The sequence below is a fragment of the Coturnix japonica genome, chromosome 4 (assembly GCF_054131305.1).
Source record: "Coturnix japonica strain WE chromosome 4, WE-NBRP24, whole genome shotgun sequence".
NCBI lineage: Eukaryota > Metazoa > Chordata > Aves > Galliformes > Phasianidae > Coturnix > Coturnix japonica.
Genome location: NC_140666.1, coordinates 46,155,469 through 46,175,845, shown reverse-complemented (window position 1 = coordinate 46,175,845; position 20,377 = coordinate 46,155,469). Strand labels below are relative to the sequence as shown.

The following is a 20,377-nucleotide window of genomic DNA, read 5'->3' as shown; positions in this document are numbered from 1 at the left end:
ATTGGAATGTCTATTTGGAAATTAGATGTGGAATTAAAAGCCCAACCTTCTGTAACATATTACAGAAGCCATTCACAGAAAAAAATATCCAGTTATGTACGGGAAATTGGTAATCACAGCCTGAACCTCTGATTAATCAGCTGAGGCAAGTGCTGGGTCAGCTGTGGGAGCACAGGTGAGAGTAATTATGCTGTGCTCCTGGAAGGTGGGGCTTGACTCCGTCTCCTCTAGACCTCATTTAAGGGCTGACCACCACTAATGCAGCATCTCTTAAAGACTGCTCCCTGGTGGAGTTTGCCTCAGCATTATCCCAGAAAAGGTATCTGTATTGGTGAGTTTTTCCTTATAAATAACCTTTTGAATATCTGTTACTGTCTTTGTATCATTACACCTTACGAATTATAAATTCCCTGATCACAGAGTACGGTATATTTAATAACCAAATAATGGGAGCTGTTGGAATGTTGTTAAGGTATTTACATGTGAATGTAGAAAATTGTGTTAAGCACTGATTTCTAACAGCCTAGGAAGGAAGTCTGAGTTTATCCATGTTTTTGGATCTCTGCTCTCTGATTAGGGAGTTTAATTCTCTTGTACTTATTACTTAAAATTATAATGCTAACCACAAAAAAAGGAAAAAAGAAATATTAAAAAAAAGGAAAAAAAAAAAAAGGAAAAGGATTTATTAGTGTATCCTAGTTATATAGTAGCATTTACTAAATTCATTCAATAGCATATCTGAACTCATATTTTTATTTTGGTAAACTTAATTTAGTCACCCCCTTTAAGGGAAATAGAAGTTCTTCTTTCAGGAATTTCCCACGCTGTATTCAAGGCCTGAGCCTTAACAGGAAAAAAAGTTAAATATGGACTCCCTTAATGGCTGTAATTAGTTTTCAGTTATGCATTGTTAGTCCTACAAAAAGACACACTTGCAAGGCTGTTTTGGGGAACAACAGGAAGCCTGAAATTGCTAATCAGGCATTTTATAAGTGCATGCAGCTCCAGGATGAGGAGAAATGGCTTTAAATTGGAAGAGGGTAGATTTAGACTGGATATTGGAAAGAAATTATTTACTGTGAGGATGGTGAGACCCTGGAACAGGTTGCCCAGTGAGACTGGGGATGCCCCCTCCCTGGAAGGATGCAAGACTAGGCTGGATGGGGCTGCGAGCAACCTGGTCTTTAGGAGGTGTCCTTGCCTGCAGCAGGGGGTTGGAACGAGATGATCTTAAGGGTCACTCCTAACTTAAACCATTCCATGACCATTAGATGCATTAGAACTGCATTCTTAAGAAGAAAAATAAGCAAGATATATACAAGATATATTGTATCTGAAGGGTCTCACAAAACAAAGCCTTTCGCTTAATGTTCATAAGGCTTTTGCTCACAGCCGAGAAAAGCGTTTCAGATTCAAACCACACCGCATCCTGAGCACGTCAGGACAGTAAGCGCAAACTCGGCGACGTAACCACCCCCCCCTCGGGGCGCTGCAGGGCTACGCCGGGACATTCGTCTCCCTCGGCACTCACCAGGGCGGCTCGGTCCGGCAGCTCCGCCTCCCAGCGAGCGGGAGATTTGAAGGGCAGAGGAGGCGCCATGGTGGAGGGCCCGTGCTGCGCGCTGTTCGCGGAACGCCTGCGGGCGAGAGTGCGCCGTGGGCAGGCGGTGCGCAGCGCGCGGGGCAGCGCTCTGCCGGCCGGAGCTCTCGCTGCGGTGAGCAACAGGGGGCGAGCTCCAATTCTGCAGTGTCCGTAGGAGCGGGGCCGGGGGGGCTTTCAGATGTGCTTTCGTTTGCTTCGATTCAGACTTGTTGGGGCTTGTGAACTCTTCTGGTAGCAAAACGGGCTGCGATATAGACTGATTCTTGCTAGGGGGGTGGCTGGGGTTGTTTGCCTTAACTGTTAGTGCTCTGCTGCGCGGGGCTGTGTGTACTTTCATCGTAAGCAAGTATGCTGGGTACCCACGGGCAGAAGGCTGGGGAGCTAGCTTCCCAGCACGCATACACCCTCCTTGGTGTAGGTAAGGCAGGGTACAAGAACTTGTGACTTAGGTTCAGGAAGGTAATGCCTAAACAAACTTAAGAAAGAGTGTAGTTCTAGATATGCCTGTTCAAATCAAGCCGTCAGCAAGTTAGTCTGTAGCTTTGTATCCCTTGGGGCTAAGCTTTTTAGAAGTAAGGACTTACTCTTCTAATTTCATAGAGAAATTGCATTCCCTTCGGTGCTGCTTACGTAGCGCTGCAGAGGTCAGCTCTGATTGCCTTTATTCGTCAGCAAATGGCCATCACGGGGCGCTCGCGTGTTTACAGCCCGAGCCGAAACCATCGCCGAGGCTTGGGCCACTGCTGAGACAGTACCGAGGGCAGCCACGCTGTGCTATCAGTGCTGAACTGACAAGGATTTACTTGGAATATTTTGAAAGTCAAGTTCGTTTTTCATCCCTGTCTCTTCTTACTCTGGTTTATTTTAAACAAACCTGAGTGGATTGAAGTGAAAAGAAACCTTACCGTGTCTTCTCTTACTCGCATACTTTTATTGGAAAGGGTTAACAGTTGATGTGAGGGTGAAATGGGGGTGCTTTCTTATTTCAATAATAGGCAAAATAAATGGTGTTCATGTCATGTAAAAAAACAAAACCTGTTTTTCCATTCAGTTAATAACTCCTGAAAGGGACCTTTAGAGACCTTGAGTCCCCATTCAGCGGGACCTTGACAGGTGAGGAAAACAAGCTGTCAGAAACTTGTGAAGTTCAGCATTTGTTCATTCTGTTTTAATCTTTTTGTGTGCTCATTTTCAGACTGCTGCAAGTGAGGAGAGAGCCTCTAGTCATGATTTCCTTACTGGACAAGTTTTCAGGGGTGTGGAAACATTGGGAAAGGAGCTTTTTATGTATTTTGATCAAAAAGCTCTGAGGTAAGAGCTAAAAAGAAGGTTTACCATGCATTTTCAGGGGATCTTTTTGTTCTTGCTTTTGTCATGTCCAGCGATTTGGAAGTTAGTGTTATGGAGAAACTTCTGTACGTCCTCACTTCAAGTGCTTGAAACTCTCTGTAACTATCTGTAGCTCTTTGTAATGGAGTCTTTGATCTCTTAATACTACTTTCAGCATAGTAGTTACTGCAGTATATCAAAAGAACATCACTCAAAGTTCATTCTAAAGAGTATTACTTAGAGGTCTTGATGGTTTAAGAACCCCTTAATGTTGTATAGAAGACTTCTAACTGCAGCTTTAAGATGGTCTTATTTTCCAGGTTTTCATAAGACAGTGTCTGTGAGGGAGAAATGTGTTACTGGTGAACTCTTAGGCAAAAAAGTGGATCAAACAAAAAGCACTTACAATGCTGTATGGCACTGATTCTAAAAACTTTTGCTTTGAATAAAAAGAGAAAATCACTTCCTTACTACAAGCTATAATTGAATAATAGATCCTGAGTTTAATTAGTGCTTTTTTCTATTTGTAATTAAAATAGGAATTTTTTGCTTGATTTCAGCAAATAAAGGTAATGAAACACAATAGAGTGAAATCTTGTAACTTTCTTAAGGCTTTCTAATATTAAGATAGTAATGATCATAAATTAGTTTCTTCTTGCCATGAGCTGACTGGCAACTAATTTCAATGTTTCTTTTAAACAGTGTAGTGAAGCTTGGCTAATGACATGATCATGAATGCGGTCTTTAAAAGGAACTTTCTCAAAGTTTTAGTGCAAGGTTTTGGTTTATACTTTTCTTGACTAGTTAATGACACTTCAGAGCTGTCAATAGGTAATAGAAGCAAATGCAGATGGGGTAACTAAACTAACTGAACTGTTTTGTAAGGAGAAAGCTTTGGTCACAGATATTTCAAGATTAATGAGTAAAAGATATAAGGATGTTACATAAGGAGTTGGCTTTAGACAATGCCTACTGAAACGTTGCCTTAACTTGACTACAATTATATAACATGCCCATTCCTGGTAAGTGGCAAGGAGAGCTTAAAAAGGTACATACATCAGATGTTGAGTTTATTTTGTCATTAAGTATTTGTTTGTCTACAAAATATTGCACTTTTCTCTGTAAATTAACCTCTGTGAACATGTAGTCTGTTGCTGTGTTTCTCTTAATGGCTAGAATTTATGTACATGCTTACTGACTTGGTTAGGTGAGAAGAGCTCGTAACTGTAAAATCCAGACAAGCAAATGCTTGAAAACGTTAAGAATAAATACCCATAAGCATTTTCTTTCTTTTCAAGGATTCACTTTGGTATGAATGGTTCCATGCGTGTTAATCCTGATGGAAGCAAAGACAGAAATGGAGCATTACCAGTTTTGGAGATACAGCTTACAGAAGATATTATTTGTTTCTTTGAGGTGACAGCAGAGTATAGGTAAAGCAGAAACTAATCAACTTTAAATAACAACAGAAAACAACAAAACAAGAGGGGGAAAAAATGCAGCTTGGTTTATCACATTCTAAGAATGAAGTAAAAAATAAAAAATCATACCATGTTTGGCTGAAAGCCATCATAAGTAAAAGAAATAAATCAGAACTTCCTAAAATGTTGATTGGTATGGAAATTTAATTTTGTCATTTTTGTATCACAGTTTGCATGCAGCTGAATTAGTTCTATACCATAGCTTCAATAGATATTGTCAAGACTGCTAATGAAACTTGGATTTAATTCATCCCTCTGATCTGCAAGCTGGAACCCATTACTTCAATTTTAAGTGTAACTTTCTTAGCAAGAATAAGTATCTGTAGCAATTACTTACTGTTTTCAAACTTCTATGGCCCTAAGGTTATGTTTGTTGGGTTTTTTGACAGCAAATTGCTATCATTTTACTAATTAATGTTTATGTAGCAATATTTGTCCTTTAGCACTGTACTTCCTGCTTCTAGTGAAACTAATGTAACAAGCTTAATTCTAAAACATTCTAAATTGTTTGGTGGGGAAAAAATAAAAACATGTAAATTCAAATAGCATAGATATATCATATATAAGCTTAATACTGTGGAACAGCTAAGCTCCTGCAAGACTGAGAACTTCTACTGTATTTCTTGCAACTATTTGTTCTTCAGTTTGGTTATAGTTAGCCTAATAATCGAAGTTTAAGAAAACATTTCCTTTTCATGTTGAAACCTACTGAAGCCATGAACTCATTCTTACATTATGGTTGCATGATTATCATGTTGCAAGCACATTTAACAACTAGTTTTCAAGCTAATTTGAATCAAATGAGGATGATTTCTTGTATGTTGGACAGATACTTGTATGTTCTATATATGTATCATTGCACTGTCTTGCAGTGGAGTGGTTGATATTTCTGTGCCTCTTCCTGTAGGTAGTATTTTTACGCTTTGTATTATCTGCAAATAATAACCTGTTACGCTGTCATGTATGATTTAAGGAAAAAAAAAACAATTGCTAAATTATCTTATAAGTAAGATTTACTAAAAACATTTCTGTTGGTTTTTCTCTTCCAGAAATGCAGCAGAGTGTGAGCAGAAAGTGAGAATGATGGAAAGCTTGGATGTGTGCTCTTCAAAGTTTAGCTTCTTAAGAGCAGAAAGTGAGGTAAAGCAGCAGAAAACCCAGATGTTATGTGATGTGTTACTGGATCAAACAGTATTACCTGGAGTTGGAAATATCATAAAAAATGAAGCACTATTTGACAGCGGTCTCCATCCAGCTGCTAAAGTAGGTGGATTGCATCAAGATTCTTTTTAATTATCCCAAGGTATTAGGAGAATAAATATATATAAACATAACATTTTATCTTCTAATCTTCTTTGTTTTCTCATCTATTGTTAACTAAATTGTAGTTCTATCATTCTGATTGGAATAACTTGATATGGCTTTCCTTGGAACCTGTTATTATTGCTCCTGTCTCCCAGGTTAGACATCTATTGCACCAAGCCTTTCTTACAGCTTGGAACTTCTTTTATAGAGAATTAACTTTACCTTCAAGTCCCGTCTTTGTTCAGCATCATGTTGTGCTGTCTTTAAATTGTCAGCCTATAAATAAAATTAAGACTGCCTAGGGTTTCTTTGCTCCTTTCTGCAGCAAAGTAGTCTGATGTTAGCAAAGGGAACTGAGATTACATAGAATGTAGAGAACAGCAGGTGAAAATAGTGGGAGTAATTGTTAAACATACTATTTCTGGAACTTCTTTGTAGGATAAGTGTGAATTTTAACCTTAATTAGAGTTGTATGATTGCATTCATGGATATGATGACTATCCTTTTGAAGTGACTTCTAAGTTCAAGGGGAGTCGTCTCTGTGCAACCAGCAGAGCAAATTCAGAGTTGCTAGTTCATACGATTTCTATTATCAGGAACTCTTAGGTCAATAAGAAGGCAGCATTTGGAGTGCTTGTGTCTTTACATTTATCATTAATGTTGTTAGTTGATATAGCAATATTGTAAAAATTGTATTTGTATTATTTGCAGGTTTGCCAACTGACAGATGAGCACATACGTCACTTAGTGAAAATGACACGTGACTTTACCCTGCTTTTTTATAAGGTATGGATGGATATTTTTAAGAAACCTCCAAAACTTGATTCCAGCATCACAGCTATATTTGATCAACCAGGGGAAAGAGGAAAACAAATGAAACAAAGTGTTTCAGTGAATAGGAGTCTTGCTTGGATGTTCTCTATTTATCGCAGATTTTCTAGAGATGGAAAAGTGGGGAAATCTAGACTGTAAGAATGTGCAGAGCTTTGGCCCACTTGCAACAGGAAGAGTGTGTGTGGGCCAATTCAGTACAGTTTTGCTGTACATGTGCTGTGAAGTCACTCAATACATCAGAATTAATAGAGGTTAAACACGTGCGTGTAAAGTGACAATGGTCACTCTTCACACTGGGAGCTAGAGGTTGCCCCTGGGAATTCTTTTAAGGGAATTCAATTAATGCAGCTTTATGAAACTTGAAATGAGAAGTACATTTATGAGTGAATACATTGTAAATCTTAACAATATTTCTTCCTAACTGTGACATTTTCTTCAGTTGATAAAGCAAAATAAACTCAAGCTTTTCCCTACTGCCACATCTTCAATAGGATTTAATCTCTTGTGTTTTCTACCCTGTAGTTCCTGGTTGCTCTTCCTCTTTCCAAAACAGAATGAAAGAATTGAGCCTAATTCTTGTATCTTGTTGCTTTTATTTTTTGAATGTTTTTCTTTAAGCTGCATGCAGAGGAACGAAATGCTTGTCTGTTTTCTCAAAGTTCTTCATGAAAGATAAGGAGCTAGAGTTGCTAAAAGTTCTTTTTGGTAGGCTAGGAGGAAAAGATTGAAAGGTTCTAATACAGTCTTTCAATGGTAGAGGTTATAAATGTATTTCATTTTAGTCTATTTAAATCCCTGCTTTCTGTTAACCTTCCAAAGAGTAGTGTTTAGTCTAGCTAGAGAAATATTTTCATCATCCAAACTCCATAGGGAAGCCTACCAATAAAGAGAGAGCAAGTGGTTCTGTATCAGCATATAATACTAAGAAGCGTAATTGTGTCACAAGCATTTAGACTAACAATAAAAAATTTACATTTTCTGTAGCTTGGTTTACCTACCTTAAACTTTTATAACTAAACCTACCAAGTATTCACCAGTTAAGTACTTGTTAAGAATAAAAACATTACAAAAATAGATAAATATATGGTAGTGGTGATCATTGTTTATAGAATGTTGTTATACTGTAATTCTTGTAATAATCATTCTACACTTTGATTTGTAGTTTAACACCTTACAGATAGGAGTATGTGGGACTTTGTTCATGTTGTAAGCTGTTGCTTTATCTGGTTTTAATAACCAATGGAACAAGACTAATAAAAAATGGGCTTCTAAGGATAAATCTGCAAAAACTTGCTTATGAATGCAAACACTTTACTGCTAATTCCTTCTGACTGAATTATTGGCTGTATCTCTACTGGACTCTTCCTGACTTTGTTTTTCCTTCTGTCAGTTTTAGCTGGGGTATGCCTGTGTTGACTTTACATGAATTGTCTCATGAAATACGCCTACTTGTCAGATCTTTGGGGTCTCATTAGGTCACTGTGCCCTTTGAGTTTGTTCTTTTCTTACTTTAACGTGACTTTCTGCCAGCTCCTGGGGATGGGGATCTTGCCATTGTGCCAACAAGCATTTCACAAGCCAGCCTGTCTGGTGTGATGAGCTGTAGGATAAAACTCAGCAACTTTACTGGGCTCAAGCTGACTCTTATTCATTTTCTCTGCTGTGTTGATTGGAGCTCATGGGCTCTGCATGTGTATTCTTGCAGCTGACAGGTCAAAGAAGACTAGTGTTAAATCAAAGATAGATGGTCCATCTAAATGCAAGGGATCCCTAGCATATATCTCTTGATGCCATGCCAATGTGTTTTCTGTGTATTTCTTCCTTTATACCAATATTCAGAAAACTTTGCACCTACTTTATACCAGATTTAATGTTAGTTTTTTAAATAAAAGAAGATGAAATACAGGACATAGCCCTCATGGACATGCCTTTAATATATTTGTTTAGTCATTAAGCTTTCTGTCTACACAGCTTTTTTTTATTATTATTATTTTAGTTTCAGATGAGCTGTAGAGAAGCTACCAGAATTTATATAGTATCTGTAACTTGGGTTTTAAATATGTTCTATTTTAGTGCCGCAAAACTGGAGCTCCACTCTACAAACACTACAAAGTGTACAGGCGCCAAATGTGTGGTCAGTGCAATGAGAAAATCACTGTGTGTCGTTTAGGAGTGAATAACAGGATGACTTACTTCTGCTCTCGATGTCAAAAGGCTGATCCCCAGCTTGTCAATGTTAGGTATGATGATGACTTTATAACACTTAGGTACTGATATCCTGAAAGTGCTGTTATGATAGCAACAGATAGCAATTAGAATGTCTGCATGCAAACCAGTATGTGTTTTAAATCTAAGCTCACTTGTATTTGTTAAAAAGAATATAATAACGTTTTGGACATTGCTGAAAATGGTTAAAAGCTTTGATTAGAGTACTTATTTTAAAGATCCCTTCTGTAATAAACTAACTAATCAAACATGGAAATCATAAAAACAACAAAAAATATTCTAATTTATTCACAGTGTTTAGAAAAATTATTCTCTCTTCTCAGTTAGAAACATAATAGGCTTGGATGCTTACATGTGAGTGAGTTGAATAGCATGAGGAAGGTAGGAATCTGTGTCTCTCTCCCTTGTTATAGGAAGGCCCTCAGGAATATCTAAGCAACTGCATCTACATAATTTTGTTCTGGATGTAGAGAGATACTAAGGAAAAGCAAAAGTGAATTCAGAATGCAGCAAGTGCTGTAGAGCTTTAGACTTTTTTTCCTTTTAAACAGTTCTGGAAAGCTTTTACTATAAGTGTGCCACAGAGACTTTCAGTTCCATATAAATTGTGCTAGCAGCAGCCTTTTATTTCAGAAAAAGCACAAAATGCATTTGATATCACAAAAGGGCAAAAGGTAAAAGTTTCAAAAGCACCTTACTCACAGATTCTTCCACACCTAAGTTATTCTTGAAAATTTTCATCTGAGGACTCAGAATCTTGCTTTTTAGTACTGAGCTCTGTCAATCTCATGAAAGACACACAATTTCCATTTTAAAGACTTTGCTTTCATTAGTGTGTATGTATATATGTATAAAGACAGAAAAGTTTTTAAGATATACAGGAAGATATAGAAGTTTTACACCAAATTATCTTACTGTGCTACTCTCACTCCCAAATTTCAAGATTCATATGGCCAAAGGGATTTTGTGTAATGCTTAAAAATCACTTCTCAGCGCAGATAAACATAAACAATTACGGCATAGAAAATAAATATTTCACGTGCTGATAAAATCAATCTCCTGGGTTGTTGGTGTTTTTCCTAATAGTTATGAGAAGTACTTTGAAAAACAATAGGGAGGTGGAAATGTTCCACTGAGGCACACAACAAGGAAATGATGCAAGGGGAAGGAGTAACTTTTTCTGCATTTTAGAACAAGCAGTGTCTTTATGAAAACAAACAACTAAGCAATAGTGTGTTTTAAAGTTGTCGTAATGGTAGCTATGGAAATATGAAGGCTGTCCTGGATGTACTGTCTCTTACTTTCAGCACTGGCAACAGTGAAGTGAAAGACAAACCATGTTCAGAACAACCATGTGGATTTGTACAAGATCTTATTTGTCAGTGATGAAATTGGGTAGCTACTGGTAGTCACTGTGCTGAAAAATAGTGTTTTGCAGGTGATAATCTGCTCTGTTGGGTAGTGCTATTGTGCTCTTTGGATCTGTGGTAGTTCCTCAGAAATAAACAGGAGGCATTACTTTTGGAGTGACCTCCCTGCAAGGCTGTTTCTGGTACTGTCTTTATTCTTATGGTCGGACTGCTGCATTCTACTGCTCTTTCTGCTACACAGTAAATTTTACTACTTTAAAGTGTCTTTATCTCTTAGGTGGCTTTCCTGCAAATCCAACCTTCTCATGTTTGAAGATAAAAAGCAGCCCATGTAATCAAATTGACTTTGTACAGATGAGAAACTGCAGTATTTAACTCAGTGATTCCTGTGTTAAGTCCAGGAGCTTATGTTTTTGCTCAAATGACAAAATAAAGACAGTACCCATTATAAGCAATATCTAAATTGTTGAGGGGAGAAGTATTATACTTGCAAAGATGATATGCTGAACAATTTCAGTCTCATAACAAATCCTTGACAGCTGACTAGCAGAAATGATCTAATAATGTATTAAAAATGGTTATTTTTACTACTGGTTGGCCTCTTTTGTTCTCTACCCCAGTATTTTGGGATGATACTGTAATGTCTGTTAAGGAGAGTGATAATTACAGAGTAAGTAAAAGTCTAAGGAGTGCCACAACAGTTCACCAACTATGGAGACAAATGTTTGATGACTTGGCAAATTTAGCAAATTTAGTACCTAAAATTTTGCATGTCATTGAGCTGATCATTTCATTTCATGTGCTAACAGTTTTTGAATAGTAAGATAAAACTAGCCATTTGTAGCATGCAGTGCCTAAAACATTAACTACAGTTCTAAATAAAAGTACCAGCATATGAATACAGTAACTTAAAAGAAAGTAACTACAGATAAACTCTTCAGAAACATTTGCAGTACAGCTTTGTCTCACCAGTAATAACTGCAAAGACACCTAAATGTTTAAAAAAAAAAAAAAGGAAATGGAGACACAAAAGAAAGATTTTTATAACTTAAACATTTTCAGTTATGTTGGCTTTTATGACAGAGTGGCCTAATGGGTGCCATTTACATGAGAGGGGGAAAAAAATTGTTGAAATTTGTTAGATTGTGACTGTCTGAATAGTTCTTAATTCAGTAATGCATCTGCTAGTAAATATTCTGTACAACAGATTGGGGGGTTAAGGTACAGAATTGGTTGTCCTTTCTTGCTGAATTTCTTGCTACTCGAGAACAGTAGGGAAATTGAGAGAGGCTGGGGCATTGTGTTGCAGGGTTTCTCTGTTCATTGTTAACTTTCTGTCAGTGTTAGTTTGAATATTGGGAAAGATTTATTGGGGAAAGCTGAATATTGGGAAAGAGATGCCTTCTAGGTAAGGAAGAAAATCAAACTCTTACAGTGACATGCTGTTAGGCAGGTATAGCATGCTGTACTACTTGTTCTCTATGTTCTCGCCTCCCTGAACATAGTGATGTAAGGTAATTTGTAGAGGAAACGTCACAAAAGACTAACATCGTTCTTCTGTTTCACAGCAAACTGCCAACTAGAAATAGCCTAATTGGCTGGGCATGTGGCAGGGGGTCATGTTCTAATGAACATGTAGCTCAGAATTGTGAGGAAGAGTGGACGTGTATACGCTGTACCCTAATAAACAAGCCTTCTGCTGAAGCTTGTGATGCCTGTTTGACTTCAAGGCCTGAAGGTATTGAAAGATTGCCTGGAGCCTGTTCTGGGGGAAGGAGGGTTGTGGTTTTGGTGTAGGTTTTACAATTATAGAACTCTAGAAATGACTTACTGTGAATTGTATTTATATAACTTTATCACATTTAAAGTTGGATTTAGAGGAAATCTTACACAGGTGATCATAGAATCTGTCTTGTCTTAAACCCTAAAAGTGTCTTGCCTTCATGCATTGTTTGCAGGTTCTATAGACAAGTCTCTGTGGTGACCGTTTGTTTTTGCTGGAGCAAAGAGTGAAACAAAATACAATACTTTAAACTCTCATTAAAATTGTTAGACATCTGTAGGAAACGCCTGGCGTGGTGCAGAAAAGTAATTCACATTCCTTCAAGTGAACAAAACTCTGAGTACAGATTAAGGAGGATTTGGGGCTAAATTTGTTGATATTTCCTACAGCATCTTTAATGATGCTATCGAGACCTCTCGGTGGGTAGAAAGCAGATGTGAACAAGACCTATAAGAGGACATAGAGATTGCTACCTTCTGTGCAGATTTCTGTAGAATTTAGATATTAAGAAGAGATAAGAGAGGTAGTGGACAGACTTTCCACTGAGACCTGTTTTCTTTCTGAAGAGGAACTTTGCATTCTCCTTCACCTTTTGTAGAAAAGTGATTAAAATGTTCAGTGAAGGGATATACAAGAATTTGACTCAAGAGTCTCATTCCTTTTTTGAACTGATACATGTATTCCAAGGAACAAAGTCTAGAGTTATGAGTGTGTGGTGTTAGGGGTAAAGCTAATCCTTTAATCGTTCTGTACTGAAACTTTTCTACCTCAAAAACTAATGCTGTATTTATTTCACATTTTGCACAGTGAGTTTTTCATTGAAGACAAAGAACACTGAAGATTCTGCAGACTTTAACAGATATCTCATGAAATATCCTTGTAATGACTTCAGAAAACCAAGCACAGAAATAAAGATCAACAGGCAAGCTGCATTTGGAAATACAACTCTTGTCCTAACAGATCTTGGTAATAAAGCAGTGTTGAAAGATGATATCCAAGTATCCAATGGATGCTCTGAGTATGTTACTCCAAAAGGCAATTTTAGCCAGAATCAAAATAACATCCACCCCTCTGGAAGAAGTAGTATAGACAATTATTGCTCAGCGAATGTAACTTCTGTGGCTTCATCTTCTTGCCAGCAGCCTCTCTCTTTCAAACCCTTAAAGAAGAAGCAGAAAACTCATCATGTACCTTCTGTTCACCAACACAGTGTAACAACTGGGTATGTATTCTAAAATATAATCAAGTTTTGAGTTTTATTTGTAATTATATAAACAATCTTTACCCCTGAAGATGAATGAAATATTGTGCTGTGGAGTTCACACAGTGCTGTCTTTGGATTTCTGCCAAAGGTAATTTCCTCTTGAGTAACTAAAACTACACTGAAACTTCAAAAGCACTGAAGGATCCAGGCTGTAGCTGGAAGTCCTGAGTCTGGCACCTGTCCAGTACTGCTGTTAATTGAACAGCTGTTCATAGTCCAGGTATTCTCATGAATAAAAAAGATTTGCTCAAGTAGGTAAACTAGCACAGTTCTACCAAAGGAGTTCTCTGATCATTGCTTGCCTTCACTATTTGTTTGGAGGGATCTTGAAACCATTGTGAAAGATTACAAATATGCAAACTGATGATCCTTTCTAAAGTACTTACTAGGCAGGTGATTGCTTTGTCTCTACTACCCTGATTAACTTGTTTTCCTTGTGTGAACACAGGATCTCTAGTCTTTTGCTTTCATTATTTGCAAAAGAATGTACGCTCAATATGTTTCTTAATTATAACCTAAAAAGAAATGGGTAGATGATGGAACATCCTTAAAATGTGCTAGCTATCTAAAAATAAGTTAGAGATGCTAGAAACGGATTTACTATCTTACTTAAAATGCGTGAATTCTCAGACCATAATGAAAGTAACTGAATTACTTGTATGTTTTAGTTGAAAGTATTTGTCAGCTAGCAATTTTCAGCTTCTTTTCATAATACAAACTTCTGTTCAAGGTAACTTAATGAACCTACTGTTGCTATTTTCTCTTAACTCTTCTCCCTATCCCATACGGAATTACTTTAATGCTCCACCTATCCTGAATTAAGTTGCAGTTTGTTCAGACACATCCACTTCCAGTGAAGAGAAATGTGAGAACGTGATAGGATTGTTAAGGAAAACTTGGGCAGACATATACAGCAGTAATGGGAGTGCAAGGTAGATTTCACTGATGGTGGTAAATTATGGAGGATGAATGTAAAAGATGTTTCTGATACACTACAGCATTCTCAGTCCTGTGTCTGTTCTGAAGTACAGAAGTTATTTATTGCATTGAAGAACCAGTTTTGAAACAGGACCTTGCTAGTACGTCGATACTCTGTGAATAAGTATTTTACTTGCTGTCTCAGAAGACTACAGAGGGAAGATGTAGATGGGATGAGAATAAGAGAGCACAAGGAATAAATTAGATATCAATCACAATAGCAGGTAGTTATCAAGGGCCACTAACTTCGGCATTACACAAGACAAAAAACTCTGTACCACAAAATGTGTGAGCTTTGTGGGGTTTTGTTTTTGTGTTTTCCTGATGAGGGGTAGGGAGAATGTTTTAATGAGGTATTGGAATAAAACTTTGCTGTCTACAGGACTATAATCTTCCAGACAAATTTCCTAAGTTGAAAACTTTACAAGAATGAATATAACTAATTGATCTTTTTCCCCTGTGGCTTCATCACTGCTTTTCTGCTCTATAAACATATTAGAAATATTTCAAAGAGCATAGAAATGGTAACATGAAGAAGAATACTTAAGTAAAACCTTGTGTATTGCATTCGCATAATCTCTATCTCAATCAAGAGGGAGGAAGAAATAAACTTTATCCCACCCAGACAGCACTGTTCCCTCCCCTTAGCCAGATTACTTCTTGTCAGAATACAATCATTACAGTAATTTTTTAGTAAAGAGAATAGGAAAATTCTGGGAAGCATACAAAGTACCTTCAACTCTGACTAATTAATTGAAGTTGATCTTTTTCCCACTGAAAGCAGAATGTTCAATTAAAATGTGGTGAGATTTAGGGTGGGTGGTATAACAGAGGAAGTATGATTTGTTTTGTTTTGCAGCTGAATTTAGGAATGCATTGAAATAGCATAAAACAAAGGCTATTGCCAAGCAAAGTTTGTGTAATGCTTTTTAGATTATTCACTCTCAGTAATCATTCACCTTTAAAGGAGCAATAGTCTACATTAGAGAAGCAAGTTAAGTTATTCAGCTGACATTGTATGCAAATAAGCACTGAGCGTGCCATAATAACAGTAGGAGTGAGTTCTTTGGCTGTGGTGTTGGTAATCCCTTTAGCATTATGCACAAGTCATTTTGTAACCTGTCATTACAGCAAACCTCAAGTTAATTCGACAGATGATATTCATACGCTGAGCGCAGGCCCTCCTCGCTGCAGTAAACACGGTCACCTCTGCAAACTCAGAACTGTGAGGAAGGACGGAGAAAACAAGGGCAGGATGTTTTATTGCTGTCCTCTACCCACTGAAACTCGGTGCAACTATTTTCAAGTAAGTATAAGATTTCATGGCCTGTTTTCTAATAGGTAAGGTTTTTCTTTTTCTTTAATTCAAACACTTTTTCATGCAGCCACCTTACCCTAATCATCTGTAACTGCACAAGTGTTTAAAATTACCTCATGGACCGCATCTGTTCACAATGAATTGAAACTAAGAGTATAATCATGGCTGTACTCCTATTGTTTCAGTTACTTCTCTTACATCTGAGAACATACTTGTTCATGCAAATGCTCTTAATTTGTTTCAGTGTATTGTAAGGCAGATGCATAGTAGAATTTTTTTTATTTGGAGAGACTTGTACAGCTCATTTAGTTCAGTCTCTGGGTTGAAGGACTGCCGCAAACTTTAGATCTGGCCATCAGCTATATCTCTGTCAAGACAAAATCTTGAAAACCTCCGAGGGCACATCCTGTAGTCTTGTCTGTTGGTTCCACAGCTACGCTGCTGTGCAAGCCAGCCTTCATGGCTGCATCCTGTGGTCCCAGCGTCTCACTGTGAATGTATGTGACTGGGAAGAGTTTAGCTGGGTCACCTACCAACAGAAAGAATGTATGAATTTAAGTCAATAATGACTGTGATGTCATAATTTGTAGAAAACTGTGCATTAACATCAGTTGAACTTACAAAGCCTAGTTGAAATACTTAACACTGATTAAAGAGCATGCAGTGTACTGATCACCAGAGAGATCAAACTATCCTAAGTAGCAAGAATTTCTGTTAAGGACTCTCTTGTAGATCCATCTCCCTTTTTAATTTTAAAACATCTATGATAAAATCATGCCTAAAACTGTTTCTTTTGACAGTGGGCTGACTTGAGTTTTCCATTTTGCAACCATGGCAAAAGATGCGTTATGAAGATGGTACTGAAGCTTGGTCCCAATAATGGAAGGAACTTTTTTGTGTGCCCATTAGGAAAGGAAAAACAGTGTGGCTTTTTCCAGTGGGCAGAAAATAAGCCATTTACACAGTCTATTCTTTGATGTTATAGTTAAGACATCCTGAGAAACAGATAAGTACAACTCTCATTGGTCATTTCTCTTTTGTTGTTACTTTTGATTTTCCTGTTCACTGATTAATTAGTGAAATAGCTCCCATAACTAAGAGAAAACTACAGATTACTCTATCCCAGTTTTTAGAGTCCTGTAACATTAAACATTGCTTGTATGCTGCATACTAACTTGCAATATATTGTGTCACACTGTTATATTTCCAGTCAAATAAATGAACCACTTTCTATTTTTCATATGAGTGTCACTGCACTGTCAGCACTGCAGATTTTCAAGCTGATATGACTTATGGAATGGATGAGTTAATCTGAATTTGTACTTTTTTTGGTAGACTCTTATAAATGTAAACATGTATTTTAACAAATAAAATTTACTGTGTTCTTCAATACAGCTTCATGTTTCATTTCTTCAGAGCTTGCAAAGAAACAACAGACTGTACATTTTAAACTTTACTATACTGAATGCGTGACCTTGTTACATTTGGAAAACAGACATACACTGCCACACAGCTAATAACATGACTGAAGTTTTCTTAGTTATGTCTTAAATCTGGATCTTAACATTTTATTTGGGTTGGTATTTAATTATGTTAAATGTGTAATAAAATCAGTCCACTTCTGTGGTTAAAACAGAACTGAAAACTTGTAAATGGTCCACCACTCAGTATTGCTTTTCTTTAACTTTTGGGTTGTTTTTTTGGTTGGAAGGAGTGGTAGGGAAGATGATACTTTTTAAGTTTTCTAATCTGTGGAACTATAGCCCAGTTTAAAGCATCAACATCATGCTGTCAGTGAAACCAATTAATTTTTGTCCTTGACATCAGCTTCAGAGAAGACTTTATTCTTTCCCCTTTCAGTAGCCTATGCCACACTTCAAGACCTTTAAAACTTTCTTTGAGATGATAATCTTCATTTAAAAAAATAAAAAGTCAGACTGCAGAAAAGTATAATGGCTTAATAATCCATATGTTGCTTGGTGGATTCTTTCCAGCTTCTGTATATATCTTTCATGAAGCCTGTTATTTAAAGTGGGGTTACTGAACCCAACCTGAGAACAAAACAAGCTACTTCACACGGTAAAGATCCTTTATATAAAAGACACCAATGATACTTATTGCTATGATGGTACCATCACTATCCTATGCTAATTTGGGTTTTACATCTAAATCTTTAAAATTGTCTGTTATGTGTACAATTTATTATTAAGAGAAAGTGATTATTTTTACATGTTGTTGGGTGTCTTGCACAGGGATAAATCTTTAGTGGTTTAGCTAGACATGAAAAATACAACTATTTTTGATCATTTGCCTTTAACAAATGTGAAGCTCTCAGTGAAGCTAGAACTTGAATGACTTTTTCAGACTTTAATACTTCAAAGAGAACAGGCTGTTATGTCTCTTTTTTTACCCAAATCTTACCTGCAAGACAAGTAAATGAATAGTTGTTTACATATAACACTAGCTTAAAGGATTAAGTGCTTCTATTAGCTACTGCTGTTACTTTCTTTTGTATTTCCTTATTTCTAGAACATGTGTGTGTGAAAATAATTAACTGCATAAGCAATGTGTAAATTTAACCTGGGCAATAGAGCAAAAATATATTTTACGTACATTTACCATTCTTTAATGAATTATGTACTATATCCTGCTTAAACTAGGGAAATGTATACAAGCCAAAATATTTTGTCGTGATCAGCTGTTCATCTATATAAAAAGTAATTTCTCCTGAAGTCTGAATACTTTAAATGCATGAGAAATAATCTGGATGTTATTATTAAAATAACACTTTATCTATCTATTTTTAAATAAAAGTTATTTTTTTAAAAAAATAATACTTTCTGAAACATCTACAATTCCTGCTGTTTTCAGTCAAAAGAGGAACTGTCTATCCCTAAGGTTTCTGTTCCTCATGAAATCTACTGTAAATGGTTTAAAAATGTAGTCATTTTCAGAGACTTTGGGGTTATGACATAGTGTTGTTACTTTAACCTCCTGCATCTGTACATAGCCAAGAAACCGTCTGTGTTACAAGTCTCTCCAGGAGGCTGTCAGAACTGACAGGCTTACATAAGCTTCTTTGGCTTGATGCATTTCAAACAAGAAAATAATTGCAGCTATATAGCTAGCTTTACTGGAACATTTTGTTTGGAAATATTACAAGTTTTGGAGATTTTTTTTTAGACATTAGTGTTATAATGTGTGACAGTGTGACTTATAATGGAAGTTTGTACTTAACCATCTTCTAACTTTGTTTATGACAAACTCACAGAGGATCAAACTGAGGTCACAAGATGTGAAGTAGACTTCAAACCCAGAAAGTCCAAATGCCATGCCTATTTTCTGCTCTACAGTAGGCAATTTAGTTACTATCACAGTTTAAATTTAAGTAGAGTACATCTTTCATTTTCAAAGTAATATTTACTTCCCAGTTGTGACATGGATTAGAATCACACAATTTTCCTACTTTCAGCCCTTTGTGTCCTTACTTAAATTACTTTTATTGCCATCTATTTGTTAAAGGCATGTGTTTTTCTTAACGCACATATGCACAACTACCATTTTTGATGGCAATATGAATTAAGCAAATAGACTGAGGCCTGGAGCAGTGGTCTTACATTACTAATTCGCTGAATAATGCATTTATACCTAAAATATGCACTCAAGTTTTGAGTCATGACTGCACTGCAGCTGTAAATACAGACCTTTACTATTACAAGCAACTTTATTTCTGCAGCCACTGTAAAATGCAGCACTAGTTCTCACTTATTTTTCTGAACAGAAAAAAAACTAAAAGCATTTTAGTTTAATGGAGGAAGGGGATATTCAAAGAAGTGGAAAATGCCATCCTTTCATCTGCTAAATATGTGTATGAAACATTTGTTACTTTCACATGAAATCAAAAGGTATGGCAAAGTCTTTCATAGACTTCAGAGCAACTGTGGGCCCTCTTTCTTGCTAAACAAAACCCCTTTGCTAGAAGATTTAAGACTATTCAACTCTTTCCTTTGTCCTTCTGCACTATGCAATTTTACTTACTGTCAGCTACACTTGTATTGACATTTGCTGATGAAAGCTCAAGTTAAACATCTCGCATGTTAATATCCTGCAAGTATTTATTTTTATTCCTTTAATGTTTGAAAGGTTGTTTACTATGTCCAATTTTCATTTAAGTATTTAGAACATATATTAAAGATCCATTTGGAAAAGGTAGGAAATATACCCTATTTTGTACTGAGCTCAGACTAAACAGCATTCAACTTCAGTTTATGAGTGAATCTAACTGCACACTTCACTGGATTGAAAACCAGCTGATGCATACATTTTGCTGACACATCTGTACTCAAGGCTGATTCCAGCCACCTCCAAAAATACTCAAAGTGGGCCTTAGCGTAACAGCTTGAACATCACATCTTCAGGTAACAACTCATTGTACTCCAATAGTTTGTAGTTTATGCATAGCAAATAAGATTTTCAAAGAAACTGGACAGCAACTTGAGTATTAGCTGATCCCACTGCAAAGCTTCACACTTTATTTGGTTCTACACAGCAGCACAAAAGGAATCATGTGCACACACAAAAGGAGGCAAAACAAAACAAAAGAAAACAAACCAAGACCATAGCAGTTAGATCACTAATTGTACACTTGAAACATTCTTTAGCAAGTCCCAGCTCGCAGCAGTGAGATGCTCATTCACACGTAATAAATTAGGTACAGCTTTAAATCAAAACAAACAGTATTTTTCCTTTACTCACTGCTCCCGTTTTACCTAGTGCCCATTAATTTCAAATTCAAAGTCTCTTGAGTTCACAGATGAATTAACTTCATTTTTGATTTAATACTATGTCAATAAATAAAGAACACGAAAAAAATTAAGCACTTGAAC

The 20,377-nt window shown here is 36.6% G+C and overlaps 2 protein-coding genes across 12 annotated transcripts in view; one reads left to right on the top strand and one right to left on the bottom strand.

Annotated features, from left to right (window-relative positions):
• The first annotated feature begins 249 nt into the window (after window positions 1-249).
• Window positions 250-18,310, top strand: NEIL3 (nei like DNA glycosylase 3). 4 transcript variants are annotated; one of them, XM_015861458.3, is made up of 10 exons: window positions 250-331; window positions 2,799-2,914; window positions 4,231-4,365; window positions 5,463-5,676; window positions 6,430-6,504; window positions 8,626-8,792; window positions 11,717-11,886; window positions 12,739-13,153; window positions 15,305-15,479; window positions 16,292-16,881. In XM_015861458.3, exons 2-10 carry the CDS (start codon window positions 2,889-2,891, stop codon window positions 16,466-16,468), a joined length of 1,554 nt encoding a protein of 517 aa, XP_015716944.1. In that variant the 5' UTR covers window positions 250-331; window positions 2,799-2,888; the 3' UTR covers window positions 16,469-16,881. The 4 variants fall into 4 exon arrangements, 3 of the variants coding, with proteins under 3 accessions (XP_015716944.1, XP_085401216.1, XP_015716943.1); XM_085545090.1 differs by having other exon boundaries at window positions 267-319; XM_015861457.3 differs by lacking the exon at window positions 250-331 and adding an exon at window positions 1,567-1,715 and having other exon boundaries at window positions 16,292-18,310.
• The window catches only part of AGA (aspartylglucosaminidase), a 24,874-nt gene continuing 17,279 nt past the window's right edge, over window positions 12,783-20,377 (bottom strand). For 7 of the 8 annotated variants that reach the window (XR_014945331.1, XR_001554925.2, XR_014945330.1 and 4 more), the window contains one exon: window positions 15,754-16,020. Coding sequence is in view for 4 of the 8 variants with exons in the window: in XM_015861460.3 (XP_015716946.1) it covers window positions 15,851-16,020 (170 nt within the window). In the remaining 4 variants the exon portion in view is untranslated. Of the gene's footprint in view, window positions 13,091-15,753; window positions 16,021-20,377 lie in introns of those variants that run through there. The other variant, XR_014945327.1, reaches the window with a different exon arrangement.

Coding starts and splice junctions, on each gene's coding strand:
- NEIL3 (XM_015861457.3), top strand. CDS start 1,599: ATGGTGGAGGGCCCGTGCTGCGCGCTGTTCGCGGAACGCCTGCGGGCG. Junction 4,366..5,462: donor GAGGTGACAGCAGAGTATAG/GTAAAGCAGAAA, acceptor TTTCTCTTCCAG/AAATGCAGCAGAGTGTGAGC. Junction 13,154..15,304: donor CAACACAGTGTAACAACTGG/GTATGTATTCTA, acceptor CTGTCATTACAG/CAAACCTCAAGTTAATTCGA.